Source organism: Chlorocebus sabaeus, chromosome 24, assembly GCF_047675955.1.
Source record: "Chlorocebus sabaeus isolate Y175 chromosome 24, mChlSab1.0.hap1, whole genome shotgun sequence".
In the NCBI taxonomy this organism is placed as follows: Eukaryota; Metazoa; Chordata; class Mammalia; order Primates; family Cercopithecidae; genus Chlorocebus; species Chlorocebus sabaeus.
The window spans coordinates 54244858-54261699 of NC_132927.1; the positions used below are offsets into that span (position 1 = coordinate 54244858).

Here is a 16842-nt window from a genome sequence, read left to right on the forward strand (position 1 = left end):
CAGACAGAGTTTGAATGATTAACCTCCTTATAGTTAATATCAGGCTACTCATGTGATTATCAATATCCTGTAACACTAACCCCCTGTTTCCTTCAGGAATCTTGGCCTTTCTTTTAAGACGCCCCCCCAGGAACATAAATAGATTCTCTCTTGAGGGTGGGAATAAATTAATCCATGTAATTATAGAATAATTAAAGTACTTTTAGCCAATTCAAGTTTTGAGAAAAGTCCAAAAATAACTCATTGATTTAAATATTATTTACTAAATTAATTCTTTACTCAGTCTTTTTATAGATTCCTGGTTTTTCCCCCTCCCTGCTGTTAGAGAATAAAGGCATTGCATAATAACTGAAATCACTTATCATCAATGGCACATTCTTTTTATGTGGAACAATTAAAAGATTTCTCATTGACTTTTTTTTTTCCTAAATGGCACTGTACTGTAGCTTTAGTTAACAGTGTGGTTTTGGTTAGCTGACAGTCTTGGATTTCCCACTGACACTCTTTTTTTTCAAAATGAAACATTTTGGCAGCTTCTGGGGTTGGAATGGGGTGGTGTTCAGACGTCTGTGGTGCAGTCTCTGTCTCCAGGAAGAGGTTCCCTGTGAGTGGAGAGGCAGGATAACGGGGCGATCGAGGCCTGTTCTCTGGAGCCAGTGCTCCTAGGTTTAGACTAACTGCCAACCAAGTCACCAGACTTTCTATTTTGTGTCCTGATTCCTTCACCTGTTGACTACAGAGGATGGCAGCGAGTGCTGAATCCGTTAGTGTGAAGTGCCTGGCATGGTGCCTGGTATAGTGTGTTAGCCATCATTGTTGTCATACTGGACCTCTGTCAACTTCAGTAGGAATGGCACCAGGTTCAAGAGGCCAAAGAAGAGATAGTGAATGGAACATAGATTTAAACAAATGGTTTATTTGGGGGAACTTACAAGACAGTTCAGTGGTGGCAGGCTGGACAGGAAAACCACCACCACTTGTAAAAAGCATGCTGTTTAGATAGTATGTTCACTTAGTACCCTGTCCTCAGCAACCTGCACCTAGCAACCCATATTTCTGAAGTTAAGGCAGTTGTGTCTGCCATAAGCGTCTGCTTCAGTTATTACTGTCAGGTGTGTCTATCATGCACCATTCTAAAAAGATGGTGCGTCCTGTCGTTATGCACATGCCACCGTTCACAGGGCATGGGGCCGTGTCAGGGACACAATGATCTGCTCTTAAGCAAGACACATAATGTATTATAGAAGGGAGAGAGGGTCGTGTGCCCAGTAATGGCCTTAGGTTACTCCTCAATGCCTCTGAGTAGGAGGGGGCTGGCTTCTCTCTTCTGGGAAACTCAGTTCCTAGAAAGACTAACACAACTCTAAGAGATGTTATCCAACACTTAGAAACGAGGCCAGGAGAGTGTGGTGTGGGAGTCTTGGGCATTGTTCAACCAGCTCCCTAGAGGATTTTTTTTAATATCTAGGGAAATGTACATTTGTTTGACTTTGCTATTGACAATTATTTAAAGGCACAGACTGATCATACATCAACTTGAAGAGCTTACCCGGTAGAGATGCAAATAATTTCTGTCTAGTATAAAAGATAACCCCACCCAAAGGTTACAACTTTTTTTTAATGCCTCGTAGAACAGTAACCTGTTTTTTAGCTAATCCAGAAACCTTAGTCTCTTATTCCTGTTTAAATGCCCACAAACACCTACTTTCAAAATTCTCTTTGAACCAGCCCTACCATCTTACTTGCCCCCTTACTTATTTATTTATTTTTGAGACGGAGTTTCACTCTTGTTGCCCAGGCTGGAGGGCAATGGTGTGATATTGGCTCACTGCAACCTCTGTCTCCTTGGTTCAAACAATTCTCCTTGGCCCCCCAAAATGCTGGGATTACAGGCATGAGCTACCGTACCAGGCCCCAATGTGTAGTCTTTTATCCCTCACCTTCCTCCCACCCTTCTCCCCAAGTCCCCATAGTTCATCGTATCATTCTTATGCCTTTGCGTCCTCATAGATTAGCTCCCACTTACAAGTGGAAACATACGATATTTGTTTTTCCAGTCCTGAGTTACTTCACTTAGAATAATGGTCTCCAGTTCCATCTACGTTGCTGCAAATGCCATTATTTCATTCCTTTTTGTGGCTGAGTGGTATTCCATGGTGTATATACACCATGTTTTCATTATCTACCTGTTGATGGGCATTTAGACTGGTTCCATATTTTTGCAATTGTGAATTGTGCTGCTATAAACATGCGGGTGTAAGTGTCTTTTTCATATAATGATTTCTTTTCCTCTGGATAGACACCCACTAGTGGAATTGCTGGATCAAATGGTAGTTCGACGTTTTGTTCTTTAAGGAATCTCCACACTGTTTCCCATAGTTGTTGTGCTAGTTTACATTCCCACCAGCAGTGTAAAAGTGTTCCCTTTTCACCACATCCATGCCAACATCTATTATTTTTGATTTTTTTATTATGGCCATTCTTGCAGGAGTAAGGTAGTATTGTGTTGTGGTTTTGATTTGCATTTCCCTGATCATTAGTGATGTTGAGCATTTTTTTTCATATGTTTGTTGGCCATTTGTATATCTTCTTTTGAGAATTGTCTATTCATGTCCTTAGCCCACTTTTTGATGGGATTGTTTGTTCTTTTCTTGCTGATTTGTTTGAGTTCCTTGTAGATTCTGGATATTAATCTTTTGTTCGATGCATAGCTGTGAATATTTTCTCCCACTCTATGGATTCTTTCCACTCTGTGGATTGTCTGTTTACCCTGCTGATTATTTCTTTTGCTGTGCAGAAGCTTTTTAGTTTAATTAAGTCCCATCTACTTATCTTTGTTTTTGTTGCATTTGTTTTTGGGTTCTTGGTCATGAAATCTTTGCTTAAGCCAATATCTAGAAGAGTTTTTCTGATGTTATCTTCTAGATTTTTTATGGTTTCAGGTCCTAGATTTAAGTCTTTGATCCATTTTGAGTTGATTTTTTATAAGGTGAGAAGTGAGAATCCAATTTCATTCTTCTACATGTGGCTAGCCAATTATCCCAGCACCATTTGTTGAATAGGGTGTCCTTTTCCCACTTTGTTTTTTTGCTTTGTTGAAGATCAGTTGGCTGTAAGAATTTGGCTTTATTTCTTGGTTCTCTATTCTGTTCCATTGGTCTATGTCCTTATTTTATACCAGTACCATGCTGTTTTGCTAACTATAGCTCTGAAGTATAGTTTGAAGTTGGGTAATGAGATGCCTCCAGATTTGTTCTTTTTGCTTAGTCTTACTTTGGCTATGTGGACTTGCCCCCTTATTAATGAGTTAAAAAAATCTTTGACACATGTTCATTCTGTATTTATTTAGTTTTATTTTTTATTTATGTATTTAGAGACAGGGTCTCACTCTATCTCCCAGGTTGGAGTACAGTGGTGCCGTCATAGCTCACTGCAGTGTCGATCTCCTGGGCTAAAGTGATCCTTCTGCCTTAGCCTCCCTAGTAGATAGAACCATATGCATGTTCCACCACACCTGGCTGAATTTTTAATTTTATGTAGAGATGAGGTCTTGCTGTGTTGCCCAGGCTGGTCTGAAACTCCTGTCTTCAAGCAATCATCCTTCCTGAGCCTCCCAAAGTGCTGGGATTATAGGTGTGGGCCACTGTGCCTGGCACACATTCTGTATTTATATGAGCTGTACTTTAAACTTTCAAAATTAGGCTTTGAGAGTGATAGTGGGTATGTATTTTTTCTAAGTTAAAAATGATAAACTACTGCATGAAAAACAAACTTTGGTGTGTTGTCTTATAGTGTGTAAAGTGCTTTCTCATATGTGATCCTATTTTGATGTTGAATCTTAAGGTTACTCTGTGAGCAAGTAGAGCAGGTGGGGTTAGTCCCATGTAGTTGCTAAGGGAACTTGGAACCAGACTGAGAAGAGAGGTGCCTTATCCCCAGGTCTCCCATGCCCAGTGACAGAACCATGCCATTGGCAGGGACTCCCCCTCTGGTCTCTGTCTATGCTGGTGAAATCTGGTTAAAACCAACATTAGGAACAGCCCCAAATGGCAAGACACAATGAGCTGGAGGCAGGTGGATTGGAGATGTTGAGATGGAGTGGGCCACTCTGGTGACTTTTCTCATGTGGACTCTTCTCATAGAGCAGTAGTTGGTGGCCCCCAACCTCCCCAACCCCATCAGCAGCAGCTCACTTTTCAGGGGCAAGGGCTCCCCATCCTGAGCCCCCAGACCGCTAGGGGCCATCTTTCAGTATAGTTAATAGGGGGCCCAGAGCGATTAGCAATATTTCAGAAAGCTTAAGGGAGATCATACATCTCCCCATGACAGGTCTGCCCAGACTAAATGAAATGTCGTTTCTCTCCTTTTTTGGCTGGGATTCTGTCAGCTCAGTCTGGCTGCGCTGCTTATCTTGGGCTGATCAGGAGCCCTGATTGGACCTTATTTGTGTCCTTGACAAATAAAAATGAATGATTACTTAATAAATGCAATTGGTTTGGCAGATACAGCCTTTCAGAGCATGGCTCCACGAAGCTCCGAAGAGCCCTACAGAAGAGATTCTTGGTGGCATTGAGACTTGCTGGCCCACCCAGGACCAGCCCTGGCCTGGGGCCCCTCTCCAAGGAAGCCGACAGTGGTGGCCCTGGGGCATCTGACTTGTCAGCCTGAGTCTGAGAACTTGACCTGGGGCAAAGTCCTGCTTCTGATGCTGACAGACACTGAGTACTGGGAAGTCTATTTCACCCCAGGAAAATGGCAGGAGCTGGAGGGCTGGCGTGGTAGCGGGCACTGTGTCTTACACGTCTTCACCTCTTAAAAACGTACAATGGAAGCTAGTCTGCTCACCTTCCAGGGGTGTTATGAGAAATCAGTAACGACAAGCACAGGGTGACTTATGAGAGTCACCAGGGCACGGCACCGTGGCATTCTCATTTACCTTCACAGTGACCCCTGAGAGTGGGACTATTATTATTTCCATGTGACTGAAGCTGAGGGTATAAGCAACTTGTTTAAGGTTACAAAGCTCAACTGAAAAGTGCAGAAGTGGGTGCAAGCCAGCGTAGAATAGCAGTTACTAGAAGGCTGCGGGGTCAGCTGGTGTGAATCTTGGCTCGACCCTTCTCTAGCCATGAGTAAGTTAAACCTTGATGAATCAGTTTCTCATCTGCAAAATGAAGTTCATAATTGTCCCTACCTTTGGGGGGCTAATAAGGATGTCAGCTGGTTGTTACTAAAGTAGGGTCATCAAGAATGATGCAATGGGCAAATTATAATTGATTGGGATTCAGAGGATATTAATGGGGTTAGAATAAGCATCGAGGCAGAAACAGCAGCATCTTAGGAAAGCAGAGATGAGGGTCTCACTTACGTTGAACGCAGAGTCATAGTCACGTGTTTGCCACTGTTATAAGCAAGTGGATACATAATAGAGCCAGTCTATGGTCCATAAGTTATACCTCAATAAAGCTGTTTAACAAGCAGAGCAAGTGCCTGCTATCTTGAGAGTTTATGATAGTGGGATAGATGGTCATTAATCAAATAATCACACAAATAGTGAGCTAGTGCCCTGAAAGAAAAGGCCTTTGAGAACGTATGGCAAGAGAACCTCATCTTGCCTGGGATGTCAGGGAGGGCTTCCTCAGAGAGGTGATGCTGACCTGGGATGGGAAGGAAGAGAGGGGGTAAGTCAAGTGAAGGGGAGATGGCAGGAATGTTCCTGGCAGCAGGAATAGCATGTGCAAAGGCCCTGAGGCCAGAAAGCACAGGGATCGTTGGGAAAGAGAAAGAGTGAATGTGGCTGGAATGTCAGTGTGGTGTGAGATGAGACCAGGCAGGAGGCAGGGCCTGGTCAGGTAGGACTTTGCAGGCTGGGGGAAAGAGGAGCATTTTTAAGATCCCAATCCTAGTGTTCCCCACCCGTGGGCCCCAGCTCGTCTCCCCTCTGACCAGGTTAGGTTTGTTAATGACCATGGGGTCCAGCCAAGGCCGAGAGGGTTGCCTAGGGCGGCTTGTGTCCTGGGGTGTCAGCTTTCTGGGTCGAGCATCTTTTTGTCCCCTGGAAACCTGTCAACAGACCCTCTGTGGGTCCAGGTCTGGCTTTATTCAGCAGCTGTTCCTTAGCTGGGAAGAGGCTTTTAGCTTTAATAAAAAAGGGACTAGAGATAAGAAGACTGCCTCGTCAGGGAGAGCAGCAGTGACAGGATGATTTAAACAGCTTCTCTAGTGTCATTTCTTCTGTGCAGACATCATAAATCAGATTAGCACTGGGCTCTGGCAGGGAGGGGAGCAGGGAGAGGGGAGACGGGCCTGTGACTCTGGGTCCACCTGGCACAGGCCTGGGGCAGCCCCAGAGGAGGTAGTGGGGTGACCTGCTCCTGATCCTCAGCCCCCCACCCTGTTCTTTGGAGAAGGGGTGAGTGGAATGGCTCCCCCAGCCCAGCTTTTCAGCCCATTCTCAGCTTTGGGGAGAAAATGGAGAAGGGCTGATAAAAGGGTATGGAGGAGAGAAATGGGGGACAAGTGGAAGGGCGGGTGCGGGAGGTGGAGAGTGTAGTTCTCCTACCTAATCATGTGTTCACATCACCTCGAACTTTAAAAAATACTGGTGCCTTGTACCACCCACATGGTTTCATGATTCTAAGGTGCAGCTAAAGGTAAGAAGTCTTAAACTCAAAAAGTATGTCATCTCAGGCCATCACTCCCACCATAACCGCTCCAACCCGCCGATTTTCTCTGGCCTCCCCTTAATGACCACATCGAGAGACCAGATAGAAGTCCCTGAGATAGATGTGAGTGGAGAGGAGCTCCCACCTGCCCCCGCTTCTCTTTCAGATCTCACGCCACCTGGGCAAGATGTATAGTGAGATGATCTTCGTCAATGGCTTCGTGCACTGCGATCCCCACCCCGGCAATGTACTGGTGCGGAAGCACCCTGGCACGGGAAAGGCGGAGATTGTCCTGTTGGACCATGGGCTTTACCAGGTAGAAGAGGGCTTTGTTACCCAGCCCCGGGACCTCTGGGTTTAGAGTCTGCCGACCACTCTAATTAGCTGCAGAACTGGGAGGGAGATAGCAAGAGTAGCTGGAAAGGGCCCTGCCCTCTCCCTTGGAGCTGTCATTTTGTGCAAGTCACTGTCACAGAGCTCTCAGAGCTTCAGCTTCCTCCTCATGAAGGTGAGGTTGACGGCACGCCCTTTACAGGCTGTTGTGAGGAGTAGATGGAAATAGGCTTGTATGTTAGGTTGTACTTTCCCTTGGAGCCCCAGGCCAGCAAGGATCCTCAGCAGTGAGCTGTCCTCTGCATGAGCTGGGGCTTCATGGGGAAGGAGTTCATGTTTAGGCCTAGTGAGGACGTACTACCTAGTGGGAAAGGGGGCAGGCAGCCAATGGGGGCTGGAGGGCCTTAGACTGTGTCCTCAGGATACAGATCTGGTTCAAAGGAGCCATGAGCTCCTACTTGGAAGATGGGAAGTTCACTGCCAATCTGGGCCCCAGGGCCTGGCTTGGTCCCATGAGGCAGATGGTCCCGGGGTGGTTTTCCCCAGGGATTCTGCTCCTTCTCTCAGGGACCTGATCCCACGTCCCCAAATCTTGGCCTCTTCTAAAAGGCTTAACGAAGTAGAATGCATTAGTTTAGGGTAGGCTAGCTGTTTTCACATGTGGCCCCAAAATGAATGATGGCCCAGATACAACAGAAGCTTAATGGCTTGCTCACATGCCAGTCCTGGATGGGTGGAGAAGACTGCCGGGCTCTGACCCCCAAGCTTCACCAGAGGTGATGGTGCTGGCAGCTGGCGGCGGGGTGAGGGCTTGGAGGAGCGGGCGGGGGAAGTTTCTGTGGGCCGGGCCTGGAAGTGGAGCTTCTGCCACATTGCTTCAGTTGGGCTCATGCTGCGGACCACATCTAACTTTGAGGGAGGCTGAGAAAGTAGCCTGTACCTGGGAAGAGGAGGAGAATGTAGACTTGGGTGGGCAGTTAATAGTCACTGCCACTCAGGGTCAAGGCTTGCTAAAGAGTCGCTTTGAACTTAAACCTTCAGGGATGGCAGAGCTGTGGGGGAGAAGCAGATGCCGTGGGAAGGCGCAGTCCTCACCATCATCTTTTATAATGGTTGGCATCTGCTAGGGACCTGGGCCTTCGGTGGGGAGACGAGGCTCAGGTCCCACCACTGCCGCCTCCACCCTAGGTGCTCACGGAAGAATTCCGCCTGAATTACTGCCACCTCTGGCAGTCTCTGATCTGGACTGACATGAAGAGAGTGAAGGAGTACAGCCAGCGCCTGGGAGCCGGGGATCTCTACCCCTTGTTTGCCTGCATGCTGACAGCGCGGTCATGGAACTCAGTCAACAGAGGCATCAGCCAAGCTCCCGTCACTGCCACTGAGGTAGGGGGCCCCTCCAGGCCCTGCCTCTTCCTAAATGCAGAAGGCAGGGCTAGAGGTGGCCTATGGACCCCTACCAAGTAGGGTCTGAGAGTCTAGGCTGGTGCGCTGTGTGTGGGGGGAGGGGAAGAATTGGGACTATATTCGATATGAAGAGAAAGACAAGGAGAAATAGTGCCCTGGATGGAAGGAGGGAAAGGGGGTGATATCTCCCTAGCTCCCCTTCAAGCCTTATCAGTCTGGAGGAAACAGGGGTGCATTAACCATAATAACTCAGACTTCTGTAGCTTTAGCTCTGACCCACTCACACTAGATTCCAGGCCTTCCCCAAGTTCTCCCACAGGACCTCTGGGAATCCTTAGGGACTGTCTCTTAAATAAATCTGGCAGTACTGCTGTGTTCTGCCTGGCACTGTCTCCCGTCACATGGCTCCTCTAAGGCACCAAGCTGACATAGCCCTTCGCTACTCGGGTGGCACTCAAGCAGGGGTGCTCATCTCATTGTCTGCAGACTTTTTTTTTGTTTCTTTTTTTTGAGACGAGTCTCGCTCTGTCACCCAGGCTGGAGTGCAGTGGCATGATATCGGCTCACTGCAACCTCCGTCTCCTGGGTTCAAGTGATTCTCTTGTCTCAGCCTCCCAAGTGGCTGGCACTACAGGTGCATGTCACCATGCGTGGCTAATTTTTGTGTTTTTAGTAGAGACGGGGTTTCGCCATGTTGACCAGGCTAAAGCAGCTTTTTTGTGGTCACTATTTGTAGCTCATTTCTCCATTTCACCTAGACAAGAGTCTCATGGAGTCTGGGCCAGGAGACATATTGGGAGCACCTCCACCGGGTACTCAGACCCACCTCTGCTTGCACAACAGAGGCTTATGGGGGCGAGCTCATTCCTCCTGGCCCAAGGTGGGCTCCCTTCCAGGAGGCTTTTCCAGCCTCCAGGAATTGGCTGCTGTCTTCACAGCCTATTAATTTGCCAGACCCACTTAGACTTGCCTGAATCCACGTGGGGGATGGCCTTGGGCTCCAGCTGAGGCCCCTGCTCACCACCAGGGACAGGGTTCTGCCTGTGCAGTCAGAAAGCCCTGGGCTCCAGTGCCTCTTCTTCCTTACAGTGTGACCTTGGGTGGTCCTCATCACCTCTTTGAGCCTCAGGGTAAGCTGCTTACCCTGTAAGCTGCTTTGTGATAGGCAGCTTTGGGAATGGCTAGATCCAGATTCTCAAACGATGTCATCAAAGAGGCCATCCATCTCCATCTCTTGGCTCCACTTTCCTCCAAGTTGACATCTTTCTCCAGCAAGCTTGGTGGCAAAGATGGCCACCAACTGCTCTCGGCTTCTACAGCCTTGAAGTCCATCATCTCAAAGGAAGAGAGACAATTTTCCTCTTTTGTAAAATAGGGATGGTAAGGATAATTTCCACTTTATTGATAGTGCATGTAAGGTGCCTACCCACAGTTCCTGAAGTTTGTTCATTTGACAAACGTTTGTTTTTGTGGGGCCATGGGTACGAGCTGAGGATCCCATGATGAACAGGCAGACAGGCCTTCTGTGTAATTTACACTTTGGTTGAGGGAGACAGACAGTAAACAAGTGGACAAACAGGTGAATGGAATAATTGCAGGTTGTCAGTGCCCTGGACGAAACAAGTAGGGTGCTGTGAGGAAGGGGGTGGGGCAGCACTCAGAGAAGACCTGACTTAAGGAGGTGACATTTCAGCTGAGGCCCAAAGGACAGGAAAGGCACCAGTTCCAGGAGGAGCTTGAAGGACACATTCCAGGCACACTCAAGCCAAGGGGAAAGAAAGCGTTTGGTATGGCCCAGAGTGTGGTGAGGAGGATGGTGGGATGAGAAGTTGGAGGAGTCGTGGGCAGGAAGATCATTACACAGGGTCTTAAAAGCCATGGGAAGAGGTTCCAATTAATTCTCAGCACAAAACAAAACCCTTGATAGGCTCTGAGCAGGAGGGGGAGAGGCCCAGACCTGTTCTTTTTAAGTATCTCTCTCGAGTGGGGTGAGATGAGTGGTGGCGATCATTTAGGAGCCTGGGCCAGGACTCCAGGTTGAGAGATGACAGGGGCTTAGGCTACACCGGTGGCAACAGAGATGGAGAGAGGCAGTGGAGTCAAGGTGTGTTTTGGAAGTAAGATTGAGTTTCTGTAGGACTGGATGTGGAGAGGAGGGAAAGGGCAGGGCCAAGGCTGCATCATAGCTTTTTGGGATGAGTTTTATGGTGGGGGATGGTGGTACTTCCTGTCATAGGGAAGACTGGGAAGGACATATTTGAGGTGAGGTAGTCACGGTTCTCTTGAACAGGTAGAGATGTCATGGGCATCTGGAGTTCACAGAAGAGGTCTAGACTTAAAATACAAATTTAAGAGTCTTCAGGGTAAGGTGATATTTAAAACTTCAGGCCTGGATGAGGTCACATGGCATGTACTAGTTTCTCAGTATATATTTGTTTTTATTAACTAAGATAGAATTTTGTTTTTGCATTCTTTTTTTCTTTTCTTTTTCTTTTCTTTCTTTCTTTTTTTTTTTTTTTTGAGACAGAGTCTCACTCTGTTGTCTAGGCTGGAGTGCAGTGGCGCAGTCTTGGCTCACTGCAACCTCTGCCTCCTGAGTTCAAGCGATTCTCCTGCCTCAGCCTCCCGAGTAGCTGGGTTTACAGGCATGTGCCACCGCACCCGGCTAATTTTTATATATTTAGTAGAGACGGGGTTTTGCCATATTGGCCAGGATGGTCTCGATTTCCTGACCTTGTGATCCACCCACCTCGGCCTCCCAAAGTGCTGGGATTACAGGCATGAGCCACCGCACCGAGCCTGTTTTTGCATTCTTATTCATTGATAAAGACTCAGTTTAAATGCCAGTCCTTTGAAAAAGTCTTATCTCTTCCAGAAAGCCTGTTCTTACCACCTTTGCCAAAAGTCACCCCTTAATTCCTTTATTACTACCAAGGCAAGTACACCATGCCCCTTGTAGTTATTTGTCTGCACACCTTAACTCTCCAACTATGTGGTGAGCACTTGGAAGGCAAAGACCCCGTCTTGTACATCTTTTTATAAGGTCCCTGCCATCCTGGGACTGGGTCTGGTAGAGGGACATTTTTGAACGTTCTGGAGATACTTACTCCATTTGCTCACTTTGGACAACCCAGATGGATCATAAAGTTAGCTACTCCAGGTCAGCCTGATCTCAGGGATCCACAGGCTTGGTCTTTCTGAGCCCTGCTGTCATTGAAGATTAGGGGAACCTCCAACATTATATGAGGGAGAATGTTTTCCCCAACTAACCATGGCTTAAACATAAGGAATTTGTTCTCTCTCCTACAAGAAGCCTGGAGATGGGTGGGTTAGCTCAGTGGATCAACAAATTCAGGTCCCCGGGCTAACTCATGATTCTCTGGGCTTTCCATCACAATTCCAAGATGACTGTGGTGGTTCCAAGCTTTACATCTTCATTCAGTGGTCGCTAGAGGCAGGAATAAGGTGCTAAGTCTCCTTATATAATTTAAGAGCAAGAAAACCTTTTCTAGAAGTGTCGGCCTCCCTCCAACAACCTCCGCTTGCCTCATTGGCTGAAGCAGGTCACGTGTCCCTGCCTAAACCAGTCATGTGGCAAGGGGCTGAGAGCTCAGAGCCAGCCCTGGCTGAACTCAATCCAGATTCTCTGCTGGGGCCAGGGAGGGGCTGCACCTCCCAACGGAGCATGACCCAAGGGATCAAGTGAACACTTTTTTTTTTGAGACAGAGTCTCACTCTGTTGCCTAGGCTGGAGTGCAGTGGTGTGATCTCAGCTCACTACAACCTCTGCCTCCCGGGTTCAAGCGGTTTTCCTGACTCAGCCTCCCGAGTAGCTGAGACTACAGGCATGTGCCACCATGCCTGGCTAGCTTTTGTATTTTTAGTAAAGATGGGGTTTCACTGTGTTGGCCAGGCTGGTCTCGAACTCCTGACGTCGTGATCCACCAGCCTCAGCCTCCCGAAATGCTACGATTACAGGCGTGATCCTGGGTTCTTTTAATAAAGGAGATTGGGGTGAAGACTCAGGTAGATACCCAACAGTGTCTACTGCAGACACCCACCATCAGGATGTGTCTTAGCTGGAGACTCTGCTGCTCTGAGAGCTGTCTCCCGGTAGTAGCCTGGGTGAGTGAAGGAGCTGAGAGGCTTTTGCCAGGCCAGTCCTGACCATGCTGCGGGAGGGGGGGGGTTCCCTGCGGTGAGCAGGGGACTTGTAGCTGTGGCTGCAGGCACCTCTTGAAGTCTGGCTTTGTGTTGAGATGTGCCAGCCTGATAGCTCCTGCCTGAGAGGCATTTCAAGACATTTCAAGTTTTACAGTGACTCTGTTCTCAGCAGCCCACATGTGCTCCTGAAAGCACTGAGAGCACTGCTGCTTCAGAGAGGAGTGGGGTGGTAAAGCCTTTCGACAGCACGCCAGGTCTCCTCATTGTGACTTGGCACTGATTGCTTCCTCAGACCTTATCTCTGGTGACCCTCCCAGTGCTGCTGGGAGGTGGGCACAGAGGGTATTGGCATTCCCAGTATTTGGGTGAGGACACTGAGTTGAAACAGATTAGAGGACTTACCCAGAGTCGTGGAGTCCTGCGGTGAGGTGAGGAGGTGTGGTATTGCCAGATGGTGAGGGCACAGGCTCGGGAGCTGGACTGCCTGGGTTCACGTCCCATCTCACCATTTACTCGCACTTAACTTCTCAATGCCTCTGTTTCCTCATCTTAAATGGGGATAATACGCTGATAGGGTTGTTGTGAGGATTAAATCAATTAATACATGCCGAAATTGTCAAAGTGCCTGGCTTCTTTAGTAAATGCTCAATATATGGTGCTTATCGTCACCATCATCATCATATCTACGGAGACTGAAAAGGGGTCAGAACCACACTTATATTTAGGATTTGGCTGGGGGCAGTTATCTGCCTAGAGCTGTGAAGAGTGTAGGGACAGGGATTGTGGGGAGGCCAGACCCCCAACTTAAAGACCAGATGGGTCAAGGGCTGTGGCGATGACCAGCATGAAGGGCTAATCCTGGATCCTAAACCAGGGCATCAGACCTTGGGCCACAGGTGGGATGAGACTGGCTCCCATGCGAGGACAGTGGTAAGCAATGGAGCGTGAGCAGCAGCACGGTCTGGTGGGGTGCAGGCTATGGGGCAGGACTTTGGAGTTGGGTTGAAGTCAGGTCAGCCTGAGCTAGGCTTGGAGGGGTAGGAAACCAGACTCAGCTGGTACTGGCTTCTGGGGGTCCTTCCAGACCTGATCTGAAATTGGTGGCCAGTGAAAAAGCCTCGGAGAATAACCTGGTCTCTCTCAATGTATCCTGTGTCACATCCAACGCTTTCCTAGAAGTTTGGCTGAGACATCCCCTTCCGGGTTTGTCAGGCTATAGAGCGCCTTGTGCTAGACTTGTCTATTGGGAGTGCTCCTAGCAGTGCCAAGACAGCGGTGCCTGAAGCTCCCTCCTGGGACTTCTTTGCAGCCCTCTGGTCACAGCTTGCCAGACCCCTGCCACCCCTGGCCCCACTGCCCATACCAACCATCTGTTTCTGTCTCCCCATTGCTGCCTCAGGACTTAGAGATTCGCAACAACGCGGCCAACTACCTGCCCCAGATCAGCCAGCTCCTCAACCATGTGCCGCGCCAGATGCTGCTCATCTTGAAGACCAATGACCTGCTGCGTGGCATCGAGGCCGCCCTGGGCACCCGCGCCAGTGCCAGCTCCTTTCTCAACATGTCACGTTGCTGCATCAGAGCGCTAGCCGAGTGAGTGTGGGCTCCTCCCTCTCTTCCCCTCCTAGCCCCCTGGCCTGCCCTAGGGGTCCTGCTTTTGCTGCCACCTTTCCCCACCAGTCTACAGGGTCCTGCCTGAGCTTCCAAATCTCCAGATCTCCCTGCAGGAAAAGTTAAAGTTTGAAATGTTTTCTGAGAGTCTCAGCCCCATCCAAGTATCCCAAGTTTGAGGACAGGAAGCCCTGATGTCTATCTCTCTATTAATTGGTCCTGGAACTTGTCAACCAGGCCAGTGCTCTTTGTCCTGTAGGTGAGAGTGTGACTCAGGTTCTCTTGATCTCAGATCTATTTATTTATTTAATTTATTTATTTTCTTTTTTGAGACAGAGTCTGACTCTGTCCCCCAGGCTGGAGTAGAGTGGTGTGATATCGGCTCACTGCAACCTTCATCTCCTGAGTTCAAGCGATTCTCCTGCCTCAGTCTCCCGAGTAGTTAGAATTACAGGCTCCTACCACCACGCCCAGCTAATTTTTATATTTTAGTAGAGACAGGGTTTCACCATGTTGGCCAGGCTGGTTTCGAACTCCTGACCTCAAGTGATCCACCTGCCTTGGCCTCCCAAATTCCTGGGGTTACAGGCGTGAGCCACCATGTCTGGCTTCAGATCTTTTTAGATGCCTCGGCACCTTTGGGCATTAATGAGGAAGAGAAGTGTGCTTCCTCAAGGAGCTGGTTCCAGAGGAAAGAGGGTTTCAGGCTCTATTACTGAGTGTGACGAATACATTGGAAGGGCCACACTCTGGCTGATTGTTCTCACTCAAGAGAGGAAGCTTAGATGATGCTCAATTCCCAGCCCTTCCATGCTAGGAATGGACCATTCTGGGAACCTATATCATGTGCCCACTATCAAATATTGAATTAGTTTACAGCATAATATACTGCACACTGAAAGGGCCAACTTTGATGTATTCTTCCTCTGAGGGTTCAGGAAATGAAGTCTTGAATAGGTTATCATCATAAACACGTTTTCATCATGTCCTTTTGTGGGTGCAGAAGGGATTGAGCTGGGCTGAATTCATAATGGCCTTAGCCTCCCAGGACCACCTGACCAGGTTTCCAAGTGATTCTTATCCTTAGAAAGTTTGGAAAGGCTTTGACTATTTTTGAGTTTGGGGGATTCTTGGTTGGCATATATTCACCATGCTTTTGGAGAAAGAAACATTGGAATGATCTACCCAATGGGTTTATTAGACCTTTGATGCCCTGTGAAACAACTGCTTTTATTTATCCCACTTATTTGAAAAACTCCTTTGAAATATTTGAGTTCCTCTGGCTCCTGATTGGGTAGTGGTATAGTATGATCCTGTATCCAAGAGAGGTCCGTAGGGGCAGGGAGCTGGTGAGTTGGCCAAAGCCACCATCTTTAGTTTTTGTAAATGATACAGAGCTGGTGTTTCTTGCCTCTTTATTTCTTTTCTCCTTCTTCTTTCCCTTCTTCCAGGCACAAGAAGAAGAATACCTGTTCATTCTTCAGAAGGACCCAGATCTCTTTCAGAGAGGCCTTCAACTTATGGCAGATCAACCTCCATGAGCTCATCCTGCGTGTGAAGGGGTTGAAGCTGGCCGACCGGGTCTTGGCCCTAATATGCTGGCTGTTCCCTGCTCCACTCTGATTGGAATTGCTCTCCCTCCCCCATTTTGATGTCTTTCCACTCCTCAGCCCCTCATCCTGCCTCCACTCAGCTGCTCCATTTTTGCCACATGGTGGCCTGCAGCCCCAGAGTCACTGTCCATGTCACCATCTTCCTCCTCTTTTGGAATCCTCTCCGCATACTGTGGCCCTTATCTCAGGGCCCACAGGCTGAACTGTGGCATAGCTCTCTCTTCTTCTGCAAGAAGACTCAGCAGCCTACACTCCCACTCCTGGTATGTGCCATTGGGTTGGATGTCCCCACTACTTCCATTAACCCTTCCCATTGCCAAGACGTGCCACGGGTGCCACTGGGGGCACACTGAACTTGTAGGGAGTTTGATTTTGTTGGAGGTGAACATGGTCTCTGAACTTGACAGAGAACAGCTTCCCTTTCCTGCCATGTCACCCTCCAGAGGACGTCACACCTCAGCGAGGTGGTTTGGCATCTGGGGCCGACTCCATTGCAGCCGTGAGCTCACTGCTGTCAGTGACCTTTGGTGTTTTCTGTACTGTTTCAATAAAAACTCCTTCAAGGTTGCAGGGTTTGTCCATCATAACTCACTTGACCGAAGGCACATGCCCTTCCAGAGTGTGCTCATGGTCCTCGCCAAGGGCTTACGGTTCCTCTTGGTTGCCGCTTCCTCAGGGTTTCCCAGGGAGATCTAGGGAACAGAAGGCCCGGGGCTGTTTGGTGGGATTTGTATTCTAGGTTGGGAGTTCGCCCACAATGCTCATTAGGTCAGAGTGGACCTGAATTGAATATTGGTGTGATCTTCTGCCTGGCTTCTTGCTCCTATAATCCTTCCAACCTGTGGGGCCACTTCAACTGTGGGGCTACTTCCTGCTTCTTGGGGGTTTCTCTCACCTTCCAAGACTCTGAGACTCTGGTTGGAGGAGTTAAGAAGCCCAGGGCCAGGAACTCAGAGGCTCAGCTGAAACCTTGCACCTTGGTTTTCTGTGACCTGAGCACCAACCTTGTTCTACTGTTTCCTGACTTATCCCTTTGGTTCTCATTCAGT

At 48.4% G+C, this 16842-nt stretch overlaps 1 protein-coding gene across 6 annotated transcripts in view; it reads left to right on the forward strand.

Annotated features, from left to right (window-relative positions):
- ADCK1 (aarF domain containing kinase 1) overlaps positions 1-16360 on the forward strand; it is a 128757-nt gene extending 112397 nt beyond the window's left edge. For all 6 annotated transcript variants that reach the window (XM_007987421.3, XM_073011201.1, XM_073011203.1 and 3 more), the window contains 4 exons: positions 6832-6981; positions 8187-8384; positions 13969-14162; positions 15632-16360. In XM_007987421.3, coding sequence (XP_007985612.1) covers positions 6832-6981; positions 8187-8384; positions 13969-14162; positions 15632-15803 — 714 coding nt within the window. In that variant the 3' untranslated portion in view covers positions 15804-16360. The remainder of the gene's footprint in view (positions 1-6831; positions 6982-8186; positions 8385-13968; positions 14163-15631) is intronic.
- Positions 16361-16842: the final 482 nt, after the last annotated feature.